This window comes from Bombus fervidus, chromosome 15 (assembly GCF_041682495.2).
Source record: "Bombus fervidus isolate BK054 chromosome 15, iyBomFerv1, whole genome shotgun sequence".
Classification (NCBI taxonomy): Eukaryota; Metazoa; Arthropoda; class Insecta; order Hymenoptera; family Apidae; genus Bombus; species Bombus fervidus.
In genome coordinates this window covers 1,317,812-1,339,770 of record NC_091531.1, presented here as the reverse complement: position 1 = coordinate 1,339,770, position 21,959 = coordinate 1,317,812, and the positions used below count along the sequence as shown (strand labels likewise).

The 21,959-nt window shown below is 37.2% G+C and overlaps 2 protein-coding genes, 1 long non-coding RNA gene and 1 pseudogene across 5 annotated transcripts in view; 1 reads left to right on the top strand and 3 right to left on the bottom strand.

Moving 5' to 3' along the window:
* The window catches only part of LOC139995177 (uncharacterized), a 189,670-nt gene that overhangs the window by 80,108 nt on the left and 87,603 nt on the right, over positions 1 to 21,959 (top strand). The gene's annotated exons all lie outside the window — the stretch shown is intronic.
* On the bottom strand, positions 745 to 5,680 carry LOC139994727 (pre-mRNA-splicing factor ATP-dependent RNA helicase PRP16-like; annotated as a pseudogene).
* On the bottom strand, positions 7,584 to 12,592 carry LOC139994725 (pre-mRNA-splicing factor ATP-dependent RNA helicase PRP16-like). 3 transcript variants are annotated; one of them, XM_072017633.1, is made up of 2 exons: positions 9,025 to 12,592; positions 7,584 to 7,810 (listed from the first exon to the last, which is right to left on the bottom strand). In XM_072017633.1, exons 1-2 carry the CDS (start codon positions 12,399 to 12,401, stop codon positions 7,729 to 7,731), a joined length of 3,459 nt encoding a protein of 1,152 aa, XP_071873734.1. In that variant the 5' UTR covers positions 12,402 to 12,592; the 3' UTR covers positions 7,584 to 7,728. The 3 variants fall into 3 exon arrangements, with proteins under 3 accessions (XP_071873734.1, XP_071873736.1, XP_071873735.1); XM_072017635.1 differs by lacking the exon at positions 7,584 to 7,810 and adding an exon at positions 8,221 to 8,331; XM_072017634.1 differs by lacking the exon at positions 7,584 to 7,810 and adding an exon at positions 8,756 to 8,874.
* Positions 14,495 to 18,744, bottom strand: LOC139994979 (pre-mRNA-splicing factor ATP-dependent RNA helicase PRP16-like). The gene is made up of 2 exons (XM_072018077.1): positions 15,935 to 18,744; positions 14,495 to 14,698 (listed from the first exon to the last, which is right to left on the bottom strand). The coding sequence occupies exons 1-2, from the start codon at positions 18,742 to 18,744 to the stop codon at positions 14,617 to 14,619; spliced, it is 2,892 nt and encodes a 963-aa protein (XP_071874178.1). The 3' UTR covers positions 14,495 to 14,616.

Below are 21,959 nucleotides of genomic sequence, written 5' to 3'. Positions count from 1 at the left end.
TGTGACTCAACTCGTTGGTCAGACGGTACAGTATAGTCTGTACAGTGCAGTACTATCAGCTATCAACATTTCATGATATCCACTTTCCAATTTTGTTTTTTGTAAATATGTAAGAACCGATAGTATCATAATAGTAGTTAAAAGTAATTAAAGAAAGTACTGCTTGAAAGTGATGCTGAAAAAGTATAGGATGGTACTAAAACATATGTGAATTATCAAAAGATATGTTACAAATTTGAAAAATACATTTTACATGTTATTTATTTGAAATCAGTACTTTAACATATTTCGATTAACGTTAGCAAATATACGAAATAATAATGATAGAATCATCAGCATGGAATTCGAAAAAGGACGAGACCATATACAAAGCTGCAGGTTCTACACATTTACGAAAATATGGACAGTTTTTTGAGAATTTAGCTAAGCAAACATGGAAAAAAGATTCTACATTGGAATATTTTATGGAAGGTCCTCTTCGGCTAGTATACAAACCTGTTGAGAATATCAGCTTGATAAATTTAATAGAAATGGAAAATAAATATTTATCAAAGCTACTTGCTGTAGTTGCTGGTACCTGCAGAGAAATTGGGCTTCTTGTAATGATCTATACTCAAAAAATGCCTCTGTACAAAAGCTTTTATTGTATTTTTTTTAATTTTACATCGTTCCTACATATTGTAAAACAACAAATTTTACATTATTCCTACATATCATATATAAAACAAATTTTACATTATTCCAACATATTGTATTGGTTTGGCAATTAAACGATTACAGATTTTGTCATTACCACCGAATGATGGTGGTATTCGCAATCACTTAGTTGCCAACCCAATAAAACAAATTTTATATTTACATTTCATTGAAAATCTGGACACTTATAACCCCAATCGACTTGGAGTTTTACGATAAGGAGCAGGTGTACCCGGTTCTCTGATACCTGGCGTCAATATTTCCTTCCTGTAAACAATATAAAATAATATCGTTAAAATTAATGGTACGAAATATCAGATAAATATTATAAAAAACTTATATTAAGCTTTCTACGGTAATTCAAATACTTTCATGAGATACTGTATGTATTATAAATTTGAAACACAAGAAACTTACTTCCTGCTAGAAGCTTGTTCACGTTCAAGTTGTTCTTGCGCCCTAGCTTTCATTTCTTCATCCGCTTCTTTCATCTGCCCTTCCATTTCATGTAAATGTTGCATGGCTTGTCGTCTTTTTGCTCGTCCGCTTCGTCCAGTTTCCTTCACGCTAAAAAACGTAGGATCCAATTCGGCTAGCCAGTGGCCGTCAACGGCAGTCACACATTGCATGTGCTCCTTGCCAGTCATCACAAGCTCGTGATGCATCACGCAGTCTTATATTTACATTTCATCGAAAATCTGAACAATTACAACCCCAATCTATTTGGCGTTTTACGATAAGGAGCAGGTGTACCCGGTTCTCTGATACCTGGCGTCAATATTTCCTTCCTGTAAACAATATAAAATAATATCGTAAAAATTAATGGTACGAAATATCAGATAAATATTATAAAAAACTTATATTAAGCTTTCTACGGTAATTCAAATACTTTCATGAGATACTGTATGTATTATAAATTTGAAACACAAGAAACTTACTTCCTGATAGAAGCTTGTTCACGTTCAAGTTGTTCTTGCGCCCTAGCTTTCATTTCTTCATCCGCTTCTTTCATCTGCCCTTCCATTTCATGTAAATGTTGCATGGCTTGTCGTCTTTTTGCTCATCCGCTTCGTCCAGTTTCCTTTACGCTAAAAAACGTAGGACCCAATTCGACTAGCCAGTGGCCATCAACGGCAGTCACACATTGCATGTGCTACTTGTCAGTCATCACAAGTTCGTGATTCACCACGCAGTCTTATATTTACATTTCATTGAAATCATTCATACATTTCATTGAAAATCTGAACAATTACAACCCCAATCTACGTGGAGTTTTACGATATGGAGCAGGTGTACCCGGTTCTCTGATACCTGGCGTCAATATTTCCTTCCTGTTAACAATATAAAATAATATCGTTAAAATTAATGGTACGAAATATCAGATAAATATTATAAAAAACTTATATTAAGCTTTCTACGGTAATTCAAATACTTTCATGAGATACTGTATGTATTATAAATTTGAAACACAAGAAACTTACTTCCTGCTAGAAGCTTGTTCACGTTCAAGTTGTTCTTGCGCTCTAGCTTTCATTTCTTCTTCCGCTTCTTTCATCTGCCCTTCCATTTCATGTAAATGTTGCATGGCTTGTCGTCTTTTTGCTCGTCCGCTTCGTCCAGTTTCCTTTACGCTAAAAAACATAGGACCCAATTCGGCTAGCCAGTGGCCATCAACGGCAGTCACACATTGCATGTACTCCTTGCCAGTCATCACAAGTTCGTGATACACCACGTAGTCTGGCGTGAACCCCATACCGAACAAAGCTGACGTCGGATGAAGATGGCATGGCATTCCAGTACGACAATTCACGTATTCGCCAATACCTTTCAAACGAGCTGCTTGGTGAAAGTATGCCGAACAAATACATTTCCGTACAATGTCCCAGTCCGTGCCACAGCTTACAACTTCCATCTTTTGTTGTTTCAGAATTTCTTCCAGCTGTTGTCGAACTTCTCTTACTTTCCGCATAGCTTTCGCGTGAATAAAGTGAGCGTTACACCAAGAGCTGGAATAACCATTCGTCTTCCACTGATTGTACACATTTAAATATGTTAGGTGGTCAGACTCTGGTACTTGAAACTTCTCTCGAGCTGAATCAGAATCTTCTTCGCGACCTTTGTATAAGTATATCTGCAGTGCAACCGAGTTGAGAAGCAACAATAAGCATCTGACATTGTGGCGGGTCTAAAGGGAATTCTGCCATTTGTCGTCCCAAAGGCGTTAAACGTCCTGTATGATCTAATGCACCTAAAATCCACAACTGATACATAGAATTTAATATATTATCTTGTGGTGGAGGATCCATAAAATGAAAACTCAATAAATCTTGAACACCCAAAGACTTCAGTAACAATACAGTATTTGCCAGATTGGTTCGCTGTATTTCTGGAACTCCAGTTAATAGTAGTTCGTCTAAATATTGTCTTCGCGTGTATAATCTGTAGCAGGTACCAGGACCAGTACGTCCTGCTCTTCCTGCTCTTTGATCAGCATTTGCTCTGGACACTGGATATACTTGTAAGGCATCCATACTAATTCGTGGGTTATAAACTTTCAACTTGCAATAGCCCGAGTCCACGACGAATACAATTCCGTCGACAGTCAATGAAGTTTCGGCTATATTTGTTGCTACAACGCATTTTCGTAAACCTCCCTCTGAACGTTGAAAAATTTTAGCTTGTAAATCCGAGGGCAGTTGCGAGTAAATAGGTAAAATGGAAAGTGGAGGAGCAGATTCGATCTCTGCTAAACGTTCTTTCAAAGCCTCGCAAGTAACTTCAATGTCTTCCTGACCGGGCATAAAGACCAATACATCGCCTGAACGAGGTTGCAAATGAATTTGTAATACTTGTTTCACCGCAGCATCAACATAGTCTTCTATTGGATTCTTGGAGTGTAATACTTCAACTGGAAATGTGCGACCTGGGATTTGGAATGTTGCAGCATTTCCAAAAAATGCTGAAAATTTGCTAGAGTCCATTGTAGCGGATGTTACGATCAATTTCAGATCATGTCGTCTGGCTACAACCTCTCTCAACAAACCAAATAAGACGTCAGTAGATAAAGATCTTTCATGAGCTTCATCCATGATAATTACACTATATCGATCCAAATCTCCTTCCCTTAAGCTTTCTCTTAATAAAATACCATCAGTCATATATTTAATGACGGTATCTTTTGAAGTGCAATCCTCAAAACGAATAGCATAACCAACTTTGTCTCCTAAAGCAGTAGCCATTTCATCAGAAACTCTTTTTGCCACAGACATAGCTGCTACTCTTCTTGGTTGTGTACATCCAATTATACCGTACCGACTATAACCGTCTTCATGAAGATATTGAGTCAATTGTGTTGTTTTTCCACTGCCAGTTTCTCCAACAATAACTACTACACTGTTTTCTCTAATTACATTTAACAGTTCTTGTCGTACAGCAAATACTGGAAGACTCCTCCTCTGGTGTTGAATGGACCTGTATTTAGCTTCTCCGGTAACTTCATCTCGTATATGACGCGCATATTTTTGTCCAGCTTTGAAGTCAGTTTCTTGACCTGGATCTTCCTTATCATCTTTGTGTCTATCACGTACACCCATGATATTACCAATATGAGTTCCAGCTAGTTCCCAATGTTTTTTTTGCGCCCTTTTCCGCTCTTTTTGTTCACGATATGCTCGTACCAAGGCCGACCCTTTTCTTGCTACAAGTGCCATATCAGAAGTAGGATCACGTACAGGTACAACAGGCTCTGGTTGTTTAGTGAATACAATTCGACCATCCAGAAATGGTGGAACAACATTATGGACTAAGAGATGTACTCTGGTTTCTCCTTCATCATCAGGATCATCATCATGATCTAAAGAACATATGACACCAGATGTTAACATTCTGTTACGTTCCCACAATTCGTTATCTTTATTTATCTGTCGCTGTTGTGCGGAAAGACGCTTCTGTCTTTTTGCTTCCAATTCCATTTCCTTTTTACGGGTGTATTCTTCAGAAACGTCAGCAAACGCATGATTTTCTCCATCATCCAAGGCATACCATTCTCTATCCAGTCTTTGTTGCTCTTCTTCCCACAAGTCCCACAGGTCTTTTTCTTCCCCAAATATGCTAGGTGTAGCACCACTAGCTTTTCGATCTTTATTCCAAGGGTTATATTTATACGAAGGCGTAAATTCACTTCTAACACTGTCTCTACCATCTTTAATATTGTATAGGTTGGGTGTTGGATGATCCCAACTGGATTTTCTTGGTTCTTCATCTTCGTCATCATCCCAATTACTTTTAGATGTTGAATCCTTTGTTTTAAATATTGGAGTTTGAGGTTCATCTTTAAACCTTAAGGGTGTTTGTCTACTACTATCTCTAACACTGTCTCTGCTTCTGCTTCTTTCTCTATCCCAATCCCTGTATCGATCCCTATTCCTATCCCTATCTCTATTCCGATCCTTGTCCTTATAATTGTGTCTATGATTTTTGTCCTGTGCACTCAATCTTTGATGCTTTAATCGTGATTCTAATCTTCGTTGTGCCTCAGTATTCACCCCACCAGTATGAGTTGGAGTTTCTTCGGCATAAGATCTGTATTTTCTTTCCTTAATCTCTGATTTTGGTGAACTAGATTCAGATTTCAATGAGTTAACTTCCTGTGCATTTTCTTGCCTTTTTCGTTTTGCAAGTTTGTCAAGACCCAAGACAGATACCTGAGGCTTTTTAAATGTATGATCAGAGGGTTTCTTCCGAATAATCAAACCTCCTGCTTGATTTTTCTCAGTCCCTTCTAACCTATACAAACTCGACTCATTTAATGTATCCATCTTTTTACACTGAGTAATATTCGTTACTCAAATTTTATACGTTTAATAGCGCACAAAGTAGTTATTTTTTAGCAAATATGTGCAATACAACACTATAGTATAAAATTACGTTTCAGACACTACGTTTTAGAGACTATCCTTTAGACACCACCTTACATACGCTACGTTCTAGATGCCATCTTGTAAACACGAAGTTTTAGACGCCCTCTTGTAAACACGAAGTTTTAGACGCCCTCTTGTAAACACGAAGTTTTAGACGCCCTCTTATAACTGACTAACTAACTAACTAAAACAAAATTAGTTTCATGATCTATGAATGGAACTATAGTAAGAGAAAAAATACACTCAATGACATCCATTAATAAGCAATTCATTAAATTCCTTAGAAATTATTATTACTAGTTATTACATATTCATCTGAATACATTATGAACATCTCATCTATTGTAACTTTTATTCATGTAAATAAAAATTTTACTTGTGAAATGAATTTTCGGCAAGATAATTTTCTATTTTATATATATTTTGTATTTATTTTATATTTATCTATTTTATATTTCAAAACTGTAAATACACTAATATATATTATAAACGGGTGTAGACCTGCAGCTTCTTCTGGCGTGAATATCTTGTGCTATAATAGGGTAAAACCTAGCGCGCCGAATTTAACTGCGCAACAGCGTGGCAACGAACAAAAGTTTATTTAACAATTTATTGATTAAATATCAAAATTATTAATCAGTAATAATTGCGATCGTTTTCAAATTTCGTATTTACTTTCGTTATCGTAGGAAGAAACACTGTCAAGGCATAAATCGATCGCTTTCTAATATTATAAACTCCAATCAAATTAATGTTTATCAGTATTCATTAATGGCAACTTATGTTATTGGATAACAAACAAATCGTAGATTGTCACGTAAAATTCGAGTAGATAAATAGGTTATTCAGTAACCCAAGAAGCTAAAATCGTTGAATCGTAAAATGGCTAGAACCGTCACGCTGAGCACAGAATCTAAGTAAATTTCATTAAAGCGTAAATTTTTGTTAAAAATTAAAAAATTTTTTAAATTAAAAAATTCAATCTATTATAATTCAGTCTTAAATATAAATTATTGTTCACGTTAATTTTTCTCCGTGTGTATTTCTTCATTTAAACGTCGAGTTAGCTTTTTGAATTGTTTGAAGTTAAAATGCGAGCAGAGTGCTGAAGCACTTTATCTGCTGTAACCTCGCCAAGTTCTCCAAAATTTTGGACAATTCACACAATACGTCAATACATAAATGCAACCCTATTTTTCCTAGGCTTTATCCTAGGCGTGGTTTTATTTACTTGTGACTCAACTCGTTGGTCAGACGGTACAGTATAGTCTGTACAGTGCAGTACTATCAGCTATCAACATTTCATGATATCCACTTTCCAATTTTGTTTTTTGTAAATATGTAAGAACCGATAGTATCATAATAGTAGTTAAAAGTAATTAAAGAAAGTACTGCTTGAAAGTGATGCTGAAAAAGTATAGGATGGTACTAAAACATATGTGAATTATCAAAAGATATGTTACAAATTTGAAAAATACATTTTACATGTTATTTATTTGAAATCAGTACTTTAACATATTTCGATTAACGTTAGCAAATATACGAAATAATAATGATAGAATCATCAGCATGGAATTCGAAAAAGGACGAGACCATATACAAAGCTGCAGGTTCTACACATTTACGAAAATATGGACAGTTTTTTGAGAATTTAGCTAAGCAAACATGGAAAAAAGATTCTACATTGGAATATTTTATGGAAGGTCCTCTTCGGCTAGTATACAAACCTGTTGAGAATATCAGCTTGATAAATTTAATAGAAATGGAAAATAAATATTTATCAAAGCTACTTGCTGTAGTTGCTGGTACCTGCAGAGAAATTGGGCTTCTTGTAATGATCTATACTCAAAAAATGCCTCTGTACAAAAGCTTTTATTGTATTTTTTTTAATTTTACATCGTTCCTACATATTGTAAAACAACAAATTTTACATTATTCCTACATATCATATATAAAACAAATTTTACATTATTCCAACATATTGTATTGGTTTGGCAATTAAACGATTACAGATTTTGTCATTACCACCGAATGATGGTGGTATTCGCAATCACTTAGTTGCCAACCCAATAAAACAAATTTTATATTTACATTTCATTGAAAATCTGGACACTTATAACCCCAATCGACTTGGAGTTTTACGATAAGGAGCAGGTGTACCCGGTTCTCTGATACCTGGCGTCAATATTTCCTTCCTGTAAACAATATAAAATAATATCGTTAAAATTAATGGTACGAAATATCAGATAAATATTATAAAAAACTTATATTAAGCTTTCTACGGTAATTCAAATACTTTCATGAGATACTGTATGTATTATAAATTTGAAACACAAGAAACTTACTTCCTGATAGAAGCTTGTTCACGTTCAAGTTGTTCTTGCGCCCTAGCTTTCATTTCTTCATCCGCTTCTTTCATCTGCCCTTCCATTTCATGTAAATGTTGCATGGCTTGTCGTCTTTTTGCTCGTCCGCTTCGTCCAGTTTCCTTCACGCTAAAAAACGTAGGATCCAATTCGGCTAGCCAGTGGCCGTCAACGGCAGTCACACATTGCATGTGCTCCTTGCCAGTCATCACAAGCTCGTGATGCATCACGCAGTCTTATATTTACATTTCATCGAAAATCTGAACAATTACAACCCCAATCTATTTGGCGTTTTACGATAAGGAGCAGGTGTACCCGGTTCTCTGATACCTGGCGTCAATATTTCCTTCCTGTAAACAATATAAAATAATATCGTAAAAATTAATGGTACGAAATATCAGATAAATATTATAAAAAACTTATATTAAGCTTTCTACGGTAATTCAAATACTTTCATGAGATACTGTATGTATTATAAATTTGAAACACAAGAAACTTACTTCCTGATAGAAGCTTGTTCACGTTCAAGTTGTTCTTGCGCCCTAGCTTTCATTTCTTCATCCGCTTCTTTCATCTGCCCTTCCATTTCATGTAAATGTTGCATGGCTTGTCGTCTTTTTGCTCATCCGCTTCGTCCAGTTTCCTTTACGCTAAAAAACGTAGGACCCAATTCGACTAGCCAGTGGCCATCAACGGCAGTCACACATTGCATGTGCTACTTGTCAGTCATCACAAGTTCGTGATTCACCACGCAGTCTTATATTTACATTTCATTGAAATCATTCATACATTTCATTGAAAATCTGAACAATTACAACCCCAATCTACGTGGAGTTTTACGATATGGAGCAGGTGTACCCGGTTCTCTGATACCTGGCGTCAATATTTCCTTCCTGTTAACAATATAAAATAATATCGTTAAAATTAATGGTACGAAATATCAGATAAATATTATAAAAAACTTATATTAAGCTTTCTACGGTAATTCAAATACTTTCATGAGATACTGTATGTATTATAAATTTGAAACACAAGAAACTTACTTCCTGCTAGAAGCTTGTTCACGTTCAAGTTGTTCTTGCGCTCTAGCTTTCATTTCTTCTTCCGCTTCTTTCATCTGCCCTTCCATTTCATGTAAATGTTGCATGGCTTGTCGTCTTTTTGCTCGTCCGCTTCGTCCAGTTTCCTTTACGCTAAAAAACATAGGACCCAATTCGGCTAGCCAGTGGCCATCAACGGCAGTCACACATTGCATGTACTCCTTGCCAGTCATCACAAGTTCGTGATACACCACGTAGTCTGGCGTGAACCCCATACCGAACAAAGCTGACGTCGGATGAAGATGGCATGGCATTCCAGTACGACAATTCACGTATTCGCCAATACCTTTCAAACGAGCTGCTTGGTGAAAGTATGCCGAACAAATACATTTCCGTACAATGTCCCAGTCCGTGCCACAGCTTACAACTTCCATCTTTTGTTGTTTCAGAATTTCTTCCAGCTGTTGTCGAACTTCTCTTACTTTCCGCATAGCTTTCGCGTGAATAAAGTGAGCGTTACACCAAGAGCTGGAATAACCATTCGTCTTCCACTGATTGTACACATTTAAATATGTTAGGTGGTCAGACTCTGGTACTTGAAACTTCTCTCGAGCTGAATCAGAATCTTCTTCGCGACCTTTGGGTCGGTAGAATATCGAAGGCACTGACAGCATAGAAACTATGATAAGTATATCTGCAGTGCAACCGAGTTGAGAAGCAACAATAAGCATCTGACATTGTGGCGGGTCTAAAGGGAATTCTGCCATTTGTCGTCCCAAAGGCGTTAAACGTCCTGTATGATCTAATGCACCTAAAATCCACAACTGATACATAGAATTTAATATATTATCTTGTGGTGGAGGATCCATAAAATGAAAACTCAATAAATCTTGAACACCCAAAGACTTCAGTAACAATACAGTATTTGCCAGATTGGTTCGCTGTATTTCTGGAACTCCAGTTAATAGTAGTTCGTCTAAATATTGTCTTCGCGTGTATAATCTGTAGCAGGTACCAGGACCAGTACGTCCTGCTCTTCCTGCTCTTTGATCAGCATTTGCTCTGGACACTGGATATACTTGTAAGGCATCCATACTAATTCGTGGGTTATAAACTTTCAACTTGCAATAGCCCGAGTCCACGACGAATACAATTCCGTCGACAGTCAATGAAGTTTCGGCTATATTTGTTGCTACAACGCATTTTCGTAAACCTCCCTCTGAACGTTGAAAAATTTTAGCTTGTAAATCCGAGGGCAGTTGCGAGTAAATAGGTAAAATGGAAAGTGGAGGAGCAGATTCGATCTCTGCTAAACGTTCTTTCAAAGCCTCGCAAGTAACTTCAATGTCTTCCTGACCGGGCATAAAGACCAATACATCGCCTGAACGAGGTTGCAAATGAATTTGTAATACTTGTTTCACCGCAGCATCAACATAGTCTTCTATTGGATTCTTGGAGTGTAATACTTCAACTGGAAATGTGCGACCTGGGATTTGGAATGTTGCAGCATTTCCAAAAAATGCTGAAAATTTGCTAGAGTCCATTGTAGCGGATGTTACGATCAATTTCAGATCATGTCGTCTGGCTACAACCTCTCTCAACAAACCAAATAAGACGTCAGTAGATAAAGATCTTTCATGAGCTTCATCCATGATAATTACACTATATCGATCCAAATCTCCTTCCCTTAAGCTTTCTCTTAATAAAATACCATCAGTCATATATTTAATGACGGTATCTTTTGAAGTGCAATCCTCAAAACGAATAGCATAACCAACTTTGTCTCCTAAAGCAGTAGCCATTTCATCAGAAACTCTTTTTGCCACAGACATAGCTGCTACTCTTCTTGGTTGTGTACATCCAATTATACCGTACCGACTATAACCGTCTTCATGAAGATATTGAGTCAATTGTGTTGTTTTTCCACTGCCAGTTTCTCCAACAATAACTACTACACTGTTTTCTCTAATTACATTTAACAGTTCTTGCCGTACAGCAAATACTGGAAGACTCCTCCTCTGGTGTTGAATGGACCTGTATTTAGCTTCTCCGGTAACTTCATCTCGTATATGACGCGCATATTTTTGTCCAGCTTTGAAGTCAGTTTCTTGACCTGGATCTTCCTTATCATCTTTGTGTCTATCACGTACACCCATGATATTACCAATATGAGTTCCAGCTAGTTCCCAATGTTTTTTTTGCGCCCTTTTCCGCTCTTTTTGTTCACGATATGCTCGTACCAAGGCCGACCCTTTTCTTGCTACAAGTGCCATATCAGAAGTAGGATCACGTACAGGTACAACAGGCTCTGGTTGTTTAGTGAATACAATTCGACCATCCAGAAATGGTGGAACAACATTATGGACTAAGAGATGTACTCTGGTTTCTCCTTCATCATCAGGATCATCATCATGATCTAAAGAACATATGACACCAGATGTTAACATTCTGTTACGTTCCCACAATTCGTTATCTTTATTTATCTGTCGCTGTTGTGCGGAAAGACGCTTCTGTCTTTTTGCTTCCAATTCCATTTCCTTTTTACGGGTGTATTCTTCAGAAACGTCAGCAAACGCATGATTTTCTCCATCATCCAAGGCATACCATTCTCTATCCAGTCTTTGTTGCTCTTCTTCCCACAAGTCCCACAGGTCTTTTTCTTCCCCAAATATGCTAGGTGTAGCACCACTAGCTTTTCGATCTTTATTCCAAGGGTTATATTTATACGAAGGCGTAAATTCACTTCTAACACTGTCTCTACCATCTTTAATATTGTATAGGTTGGGTGTTGGATGATCCCAACTGGATTTTCTTGGTTCTTCATCTTCGTCATCATCCCAATTACTTTTAGATGTTGAATCCTTTGTTTTAAATATTGGAGTTTGAGGTTCATCTTTAAACCTTAAGGGTGTTTGTCTACTACTATCTCTAACACTGTCTCTGCTTCTGCTTCTTTCTCTATCCCAATCCCTGTATCGATCCCTATTCCTATCCCTATCTCTATTCCGATCCTTGTCCTTATAATTGTGTCTATGATTTTTGTCCTGTGCACTCAATCTTTGATGCTTTAATCGTGATTCTAATCTTCGTTGTGCCTCAGTATTCACCCCACCAGTATGAGTTGGAGTTTCTTCGGCATAAGATCTGTATTTTCTTTCCTTAATCTCTGATTTTGGTGAACTAGATTCAGATTTCAATGAGTTAACTTCCTGTGCATTTTCTTGCCTTTTTCGTTTTGCAAGTTTGTCAAGACCCAAGACAGATACCTGAGGCTTTTTAAATGTATGATCAGAGGGTTTCTTCCGAATAATCAAACCTCCTGCTTGATTTTTCTCAGTCCCTTCTAACCTATACAAACTCGACTCATTTAATGTATCCATCTTTTTACACTGAGTAATATTCGTTACTCAAATTTTATACGTTTAATAGCGCACAAAGTAGTTATTTTTTAGCAAATATGTGCAATACAACACTATAGTATAAAATTACGTTTCAGACACTACGTTTTAGAGACTATCCTTTAGACACCACCTTACATACGCTACGTTCTAGACGCCATCTTGTAAACACGAAGTTTTAGACGCCCTCTTGTAAACACGAAGTTTTAGACGCCCTCTTGTAAACACGAAGTTTTAGACGCCCTCTTATAACTGACTAACTAACTAACTAAAACAAAATTAGTTTCATGATCTATGAATGGAACTATAGTAAGAGAAAAAATACACTCAATGACATCCATTAATAAGCAATTCATTAAATTCCTTAGAAATTATTATTACTAGTTATTACATATTCATCTGAATACATTATGAACATCTCATCTATTGTAACTTTTATTCATGTAAATAAAAATTTTACTTGTGAAATGAATTTTCGGCAAGATAATTTTCTATTTTATATATATTTTGTATTTATTTTATATTTATCTATTTTATATTTCAAAACTGTAAATACACTAATATATATTATAAACGGGTGTAGACCTGCAGCTTCTTCTGGCGTGAATATCTTGTGCTATAATAGGGTAAAACCTAGCGCGCCGAATTTAACTGCGCAACAGCGTGGCAACGAACAAAAGTTTATTTAACAATTTATTGATTAAATATCAAAATTATTAATCAGTAATAATTGCGATCGTTTTCAAATTTCGTATTTACTTTCGTTATCGTAGGAAGAAACACTGTCAAGGCATAAATCGATCGCTTTCTAATATTATAAACTCCAATCAAATTAATGTTTATCAGTATTCATTAATGGCAACTTATGTTATTGGATAACAAACAAATCGTAGATTGTCACGTAAAATTCGAGTAGATAAATAGGTTATTCAGTAACCCAAGAAGCTAAAATCGTTGAATCGTAAAATGGCTAGAACCGTCACGCTGAGCACAGAATCTAAGTAAATTTCATTAAAGCGTAAATTTTTGTTAAAAATTAAAAAATTTTTTAAATTAAAAAATTCAATCTATTATAATTCAGTCTTAAATATAAATTATTGTTCACGTTAATTTTTCTCCGTGTGTATTTCTTCATTTAAACGTCGAGTTAGCTTTTTGAATTGTTTGAAGTTAAAATGCGAGCAGAGTGCTGAAGCACTTTATCTGCTGTAACCTCGCCAAGTTCTCCAAAATTTTGGACAATTCACACAATACGTCAATACATAAATGCAACCCTATTTTTCCTAGGCTTTATCCTAGGCGTGGTTTTATTTACTTGTGACTCAACTCGTTGGTCAGACGGTACAGTATAGTCTGTACAGTGCAGTACTATCAGCTATCAACATTTCATGATATCCACTTTCCAATTTTGTTTTTTGTAAATATGTAAGAACCGATAGTATCATAATAGTAGTTAAAAGTAATTAAAGAAAGTACTGCTTGAAAGTGATGCTGAAAAAGTATAGGATGGTACTAAAACATATGTGAATTATCAAAAGATATGTTACAAATTTGAAAAATACATTTTACATGTTATTTATTTGAAATCAGTACTTTAACATATTTCGATTAACGTTAGCAAATATACGAAATAATAATGATAGAATCATCAGCATGGAATTCGAAAAAGGACGAGACCATATACAAAGCTGCAGGTTCTACACATTTACGAAAATATGGACAGTTTTTTGAGAATTTAGCTAAGCAAACATGGAAAAAAGATTCTACATTGGAATATTTTATGGAAGGTCCTCTTCGGCTAGTATACAAACCTGTTGAGAATATCAGCTTGATAAATTTAATAGAAATGGAAAATAAATATTTATCAAAGCTACTTGCTGTAGTTGCTGGTACCTGCAGAGAAATTGGGCTTCTTGTAATGATCTATACTCAAAAAATGCCTCTGTACAAAAGCTTTTATTGTATTTTTTTTAATTTTACATCGTTCCTACATATTGTAAAACAACAAATTTTACATTATTCCTACATATCATATATAAAACAAATTTTACATTATTCCAACATATTGTATTGGTTTGGCAATTAAACGATTACAGATTTTGTCATTACCACCGAATGATGGTGGTATTCGCAATCACTTAGTTGCCAACCCAATAAAACAAATTTTATATTTACATTTCATTGAAAATCTGGACACTTATAACCCCAATCGACTTGGAGTTTTACGATAAGGAGCAGGTGTACCCGGTTCTCTGATACCTGGCGTCAATATTTCCTTCCTGTAAACAATATAAAATAATATCGTTAAAATTAATGGTACGAAATATCAGATAAATATTATAAAAAACTTATATTAAGCTTTCTACGGTAATTCAAATACTTTCATGAGATACTGTATGTATTATAAATTTGAAACACAAGAAACTTACTTCCTGATAGAAGCTTGTTCACGTTCAAGTTGTTCTTGCGCCCTAGCTTTCATTTCTTCATCCGCTTCTTTCATCTGCCCTTCCATTTCATGTAAATGTTGCATGGCTTGTCGTCTTTTTGCTCGTCCGCTTCGTCCAGTTTCCTTTACGCTAAAAAACGTAGGACCCAATTCGACTAGCCAGTGGCCATCAACGGCAGTCACACATTGCATGTGCTACTTGTCAGTCATCACAAGTTCGTGATGCACCACGCAGTCTTATATTTACATTTCATTGAAATCATTCATACATTTCATTGAAAATCTGAACAATTACAACCCCAATCTACGTGGAGTTTTACGATATGGAGCAGGTGTACCCGGTTCTCTGATACCTGGCGTCAATATTTCCTTCCTGTAAACAATATAAAATAATATCGTAAAAATTAATGGTACGAAATATCAGATAAATATTATAAAAAACTTATATTAAGCTTTCTACGGTAATTCAAATACTTTCATGAGATACTGTATGTATTATAAATTTGAAACACAAGAAACTTACTTCCTGATAGAAGCTTGTTCACGTTCAAGTTGTTCTTGCGCCCTAGCTTTCATTTCTTCATCCGCTTCTTTCATCTGCCCTTCCATTTCATGTAAATGTTGCATGGCTTGTCGTCTTTTTGCTCATCCGCTTCGTCCAGTTTCCTTTACGCTAAAAAACGTAGGACCCAATTCGACTAGCCAGTGGCCATCAACGGCAGTCACACATTGCATGTGCTACTTGTCAGTCATCACAAGTTCGTGATTCACCACGCAGTCTTATATTTACATTTCATTGAAATCATTCATACATTTCATTGAAAATCTGAACAATTACAACCCCAATCTACGTGGAGTTTTACGATATGGAGCAGGTGTACCCGGTTCTCTGATACCTGGCGTCAATATTTCCTTCCTGTAAACAATATAAAATAATATCGTTAAAATTAATGGTACGAAATATCAGATAAATATTATAAAAAACTTATATTAAGCTTTCTACGGTAATTCAAATACTTTCATGAGATACTGTATGTATTATAAATTTGAAACACAAGAAACTTACTTCCTGCTAGAAGCTTGTTCACGTTCAAGTTGTTCTTGCGCTCTAGCTTTCATTTCTTCTTCCGCTTCTTTCATCTGCCCTTCCATTTCATGTAAATGTTGCATGGCTTGTCGTCTTTTTGCTCGTCCGCTTCGTCCAGTTTCCTTTACGCTAAAAAACATAGGACCCAATTCGGCTAGCCAGTGGCCATCAACGGCAGTCACACATTGCATGTACTCCTTGCCAGTCATCACAAGTTCGTGATACACCACGTAGTCTGGCGTGAACCCCATACCGAACAAAGCTGACGTCGGATGAAGATGGCATGGCATTCCAGTACGACAATTCACGTATTCGCCAATACCTTTCAAACGAGCTGCTTGGTGAAAGTATGCCGAACAAATACATTTCCGTACAATGTCCCAGTCCGTGCCACAGCTTACAACTTCCATCTTTTGTTGTTTCAGAATTTCTTCCAGCTGTTGTCGAACTTCTCGTACTTTCCGCATAGCTTTCGCGTGAATAAAGTGAGCGTTACACCAAGAGCTGGAATAACCATTCGTCTTCCACTGATTGTACACATTTAAATATGTTAGGTGGTCAGACTCTGGTACTTGAAACTTCTCTCGAGCTGAATCAGAATCTTCTTCGCGACCTTTGGGTCGGTAGAATATCGAAGGCACTGACAGCATAGAAACTATGATAAGTATATCTGCAGTGCAACCGAGTTGAGAAGCAACAATAAGCATCTGACATTGTGGCGGGTCTAAAGGGAATTCTGCCATTTGTCGTCCCAAAGGCGTTAAACGTCCTGTATGATCTAATGCACCTAAAATCCACAACTGATACATAGAATTTAATATATTATCTTGTGGTGGAGGATCCATAAAATGAAAACTCAATAAATCTTGAACACCCAAAGACTTCAGTAACAATACAGTATTTGCCAGATTGGTTCGCTGTATTTCTGGAACTCCAGTTAATAGTAGTTCGTCTAAATATTGTCTTCGCGTGTATAATCTGTAGCAGGTACCAGGACCAGTACGTCCTGCTCTTCCTGCTCTTTGATCAGCATTTGCTCTGGACACTGGATATACTTGTAAGGCATCCATACCAATTCGTGGGTTATAAACTTTCAACTTGCAATAGCCCGAGTCCACGACGAATACAATTCCGTCGACAGTCAATGAAGTTTCGGCTATATTTGTTGCTACAACGCATTTTCGTAAACCTCCCTCTGAACGTTGAAAAATTTTAGCTTGTAAATCCGAGGGCAGTTGCGAGTAAATAGGTAAAATGGAAAGTGGAGGAGCAGATTCGATCTCTGCTAAACGTTCTTTCAAAGCCTCGCAAGTAACTTCAATGTCTTCCTGACCGGGCATAAAGACCAATACATCGCCTGAACGAGGTTGCAAATGAATTTGTAATACTTGTTTCACCGCAGCATCAACATAGTCTTCTATTGGATTCTTGGAGTGTAATACTTCAACTGGAAATGTGCGACCTGGGATTTGGAATGTTGCAGCATTTCCAAAAAATGCTGAAAATTTGCTAGAGTCCATTGTAGCGGATGTTACGATCAATTTCAGATCATGTCGTCTGGCTACAACCTCTCTCAACAAACCAAATAAGACGTCAGTAGATAAAGATCTTTCATGAGCTTCATCCATGATAATTACACTATATCGATCCAAATCTCCTTCCCTTAAGCTTTCTCTTAATAAAATACCATCAGTCATATATTTAATGACGGTATCTTTTGAAGTGCAATCCTCAAAACGAATAGCATAACCAACTTTGTCTCCTAAAGCAGTAGCCATTTCATCAGAAACTCTTTTTGCCACAGACATAGCTGCTACTCTTCTTGGTTGTGTACATCCAATTATACCGTACCGACTATAACCGTCTTCATGAAGATATTGAGTCAATTGTGTTGTTTTTCCACTGCCAGTTTCTCCAACAATAACTACTACACTGTTTTCTCTAATTACATTTAACAGTTCTTGTCGTACAGCAAATACTGGAAGACTCCTCCTCTGGTGTTGAATGGACCTGTATTTAGCTTCTCCGGTAACTTCATCTCGTATATGACGCGCATATTTTTGTCCAGCTTTGAAGTCAGTTTCTTGACCTGGATCTTCCTTATCATCTTTGTGTCTATCACGTACACCCATGATATTACCAATATGAGTTCCAGCTAGTTCCCAATGTTTTTTTTGCGCCCTTTTCCGCTCTTTTTGTTCACGATATGCTCGTACCAAGGCCGACCTTTTTCTTGCTACAAGTGCCATATCAGAAGTAGGATCACGTACAGGTACAACAGGCTCTGGTTGTTTAGTGAATACAATTCGACCATCCAGAAATGGTGGAACAACATTATGGACTAAGAGATGTACTCTGGTTTCTCCTTCATCATCAGGATCATCATCATGATCTAAAGAACATATGACACCAGATGTTAACATTCTGTTACGTTCCCACAATTCGTTATCTTTATTTATCTGTCGCTGTTGTGCGGAAAGACGCTTCTGTCTTTTTGCTTCCAATTCCATTTCCTTTTTACGGGTGTATAAGTCACCGGGACCGGACGGAATCCCAGGCCGGGTCTGGGCAGAGTCAACGAAGACCCTGGCTCGCCGCCTGCAAAGCCTGTTCACCAGATGCCTGAGGGAAGGAGTATACCCCGGGGCATGGAGAACGGCGATGTTGATCCTGCTGAACAAGGAAGGACGCCCTTTGGACTCACCGTCTGCGTACAGGCCAATATGCCTTCTGAACGAGGTGGGCAAATTATTCGAAAGAATAATCGCCGCCCATCTGGAGGCCCACATGACGGAACGCGCACCTGGATGGCACGCCAATTTGGATTTCTTGGCCGCAAAAACAGGACGCTTCGGTAGTCTACATTTTGTGTACTGTGGGACTTGGCGGGGGGGGGGGGGGGATGAGAGGGAGGGGGAGGGGGTGTTAAATAGTTTTATTTACAATATTTACAAATTTTGCACCTTAGTTGTACGGTGGCAGTGTTGAATTTTGTTGATTTATTGGTTTATTATGGATCTCTTATTTTATTACGGATTTGGTATCCACCAGTATTTTTTTGTGTTTTTTCTGTGGTTGTCTTTAGTGTCTTTTCGAGGGAGGGCCATGTTGTATCTCCACCTGGTGTTTGGGGTCTGTCCGTTTAAATTTTCCTCGTATAGTATCGTTTGGATCCCTATTTTTCTTTTTAGGTGGTAGATTATCGGGATGTTATTTTGGTCTTGGAGGTAGTTTTTTTTCGTCTAGGTATGGGAACGCTACTGGGAGGATGTAGCCTGTTGTCAGTGTGTTTTTGTAGTATTGGTTATTTGGGAATAAATAGCTGTAGATTAGACTATTTTCTTTTATTTTTGACGTTTGCGCGAAGTGGTTTCTTGTTAGTTTTAGGATGTGACAGTCTATGCGGTGAATGTTGCCTAGGTCGTAGATTGTTTTATTTTTTATATATTTTTTGAATCCGCTATGTTCGGATCTGTAAGTACCCAGGCAAGCTCTGATGCATTTTCTTTCTAATATGCGAATTTTTTCCATTAAGGCTGCTGGTATGTTGTACCAGATTGGGCAGCCGTAGGTTATGATCGGTCTGATTAAAGCTTGGTAGCATAGGATTGTAATGTTGCTCTTGAGGTGTTTAGAATAGAATAGCCTTTTTGCTCTCCAGAACGCTTTAGTGACTTTGGAGAGTTGTATTTCGATGTGTTTCTTGAAGATTAATTTGTCGTCTATATTTACTCCCAGGTATTTTACGCAGTTTTTGTGCGGTATGAGTGCCCCTTCGTTTGCTTTTTCTCTTAGATGGAATTTTTTGCAGTGTTCTCTTTCTGCTGGTCCGATTTTACTTGACTTGGGTCTGAACAGTATGGTTTCGCATTTGTCTGCGTTGATTCTTAGTTTCATTGGGACCCATTCTGTGGATCACGGCATATGACTCAGTCCTCCGATGCCCCATGCCAACGGGCACGGACATGATGTGCTATGCAGACGACACCTTGGTCCTGGCCGGGGGTCGCGGATGGTACGAGACACAGAGGCTTGCGGAGACCGCTGTGGCATGCGCAGTGCGCGCCATCCGGAGACTGGGCCTGAACGTGTCGCCGACCAAGTCAGAGGCACTGGGGTTCTTCGACCATCGCACTAAAGGTGACGTCCATCTGTCACCACTGCCAAGAGGAGGAAGACACGGCACAGCACACACTGGAGCGCTGCCCAGCGTGGGAAGAACCGCGCCACGTACTACGCCTCACCATCGGCGATAGGCTAGCCCCTGAAGCGGTCATAGAGGCCATGACGAGGGGCCAACAGGAGTTAGCCGCCGTCCGCAACTACTGCGAGCAAGTAATGCTAGCGAAGGAGAAAAACAGAGAGAAGAGAGGCGACTCCGTCAGAGTGGCTCGCCGAAGAGAACCGATACGACGCCGTGAGACCGCGGCACCACCACTACCGCCGTCATAGAAGAGCGCGGCGAAGGAGCGTTTGAAGATACAACCGAGTTCAATTGAGTAGAACACTTTGTATATGTGTACATATTTGATTTGGAAGTTGTAACATTATCAAATATTTTTATTGGAAATTGTAATACATATTTATTAATGGCTCGTGATTAATACTCATTTAAACAGTATTTATCAGCATCAAATTAAATACTGTACATATAAGTGCTTTAAACAAATCGAGATATTATATAATAACTTTGCTGCTTTAATAAAAGAAAGTTAGTAACATTATCATTTCCGCGACATCTATAATCCTATCGGTTAAATCTAAAAGAACAAAAAATGGGCTAGATGGGGAAATAGAACCATGAACTCTGATTTCTGATCTTATGTGTACTAATTTATCGTATTTCAAAATAAAATATCATAAAGGACATAAAATTCAAGAAAGTCCGAATAGATATTTTCTCACCGCTACAACATATCAGTCTTCTAACTTCGCTCGATTAACGTACGTTCTTATTCGATAATTTATTACCACCTGTTATAAAACTATCCTTTCTTTATGATCAGCTCTTTGCTTATCACATTTGGCAGCAGCTCAATCTTTCGAAGGCAATCATTGGTTCGCTTTGATATAATTTGTTCTATCTAAACATTTTAATGTTTTTGGTTTTCATTTGTACATATTATTATTTGAGGAAATTTTGGTGGCATTGATGATCGATGATCGACCCAATACAAATGTGATGACATTTTATTTACTTTAATGAAAACAGATATATTCATAAGTTTGTTTCTTCTTTCGAGTGGATAATTAATCATGTTTATTAACTCCATATACATAATTAATAAATAATTCATAATATTAACTCCTTTAATACGGAATATGACAAAATTAATCACTTCTCTTCATTTCGAATACATTAAGAATACATTCGAAACAATATTGAGACAGATAATCTATCAAGCACATCAGGCGAGAAGTTCCGTTCTGAAGAAGACTCTGACAAAATTATTGATTCCAATGCATTTGGATATACAAAATCTTATTAGATTATTTTTCCTGTTGAAAGTTTTTGTTGCAAGTAATTATATGATGCGAACAATATATGTTTCTTAACTTTTGTTGCAAAATTTCCCCATTCAGTATTAATCTTACAGGAGTCTAACCAAAAAAACGTATAAGATTGCGATTTCATATATACACTGTTATCTTCTGTAAAGATATAGGAGGGATTCGGAAATACAAATAATTCACTTTATTCAGCACACAACAGTTATACACATATCTTATACTCTGAAGACTTCTCGCACGCACGCTTGTTGTCAACCGACTCTTCCAGATGCTTCTAAACGACTACCAATCGTCCTTTGTCCTAACTAAGGCCTGGACGCCCTCTACGCTTACACACACATTCACATGTACAGTGTAACTGTATCATCTTCCTAACATCTTCTTACAGTATTTTTAATTTCGTGCAATGTATCTCAGAAAATAAAAATTACACAGTAATCCCCGAGCGATCATAATATTTCTCAACTTCTAACAATAAGTGTATTTCAAATTT

Excerpts from the sequence above, each read along its gene's own strand:
- LOC139994979 (XM_072018077.1), bottom strand. The coding sequence starts at position 18,744 with ATGTGGGCCTCCAGATGGGCGGCGATTATTCTTTCGAATAATTTGCCC. Across the intron at positions 14,699-15,934 it reads GAACAAGCTTCTAGCAGGAA|GAAGGAAATATTGACGCCAG; the intron begins GTAAGTTTCTTG and ends TATTGTTTACAG.
- LOC139994725 (XM_072017633.1), bottom strand. The coding sequence starts at position 12,401 with ATGGATACATTAAATGAGTCGAGTTTGTATAGGTTAGAAGGGACTGAG. Across the intron at positions 7,811-9,024 it reads GAACAAGCTTCTAGCAGGAA|GAAGGAAATATTGACGCCAG; the intron begins GTAAGTTTCTTG and ends TATTGTTTACAG.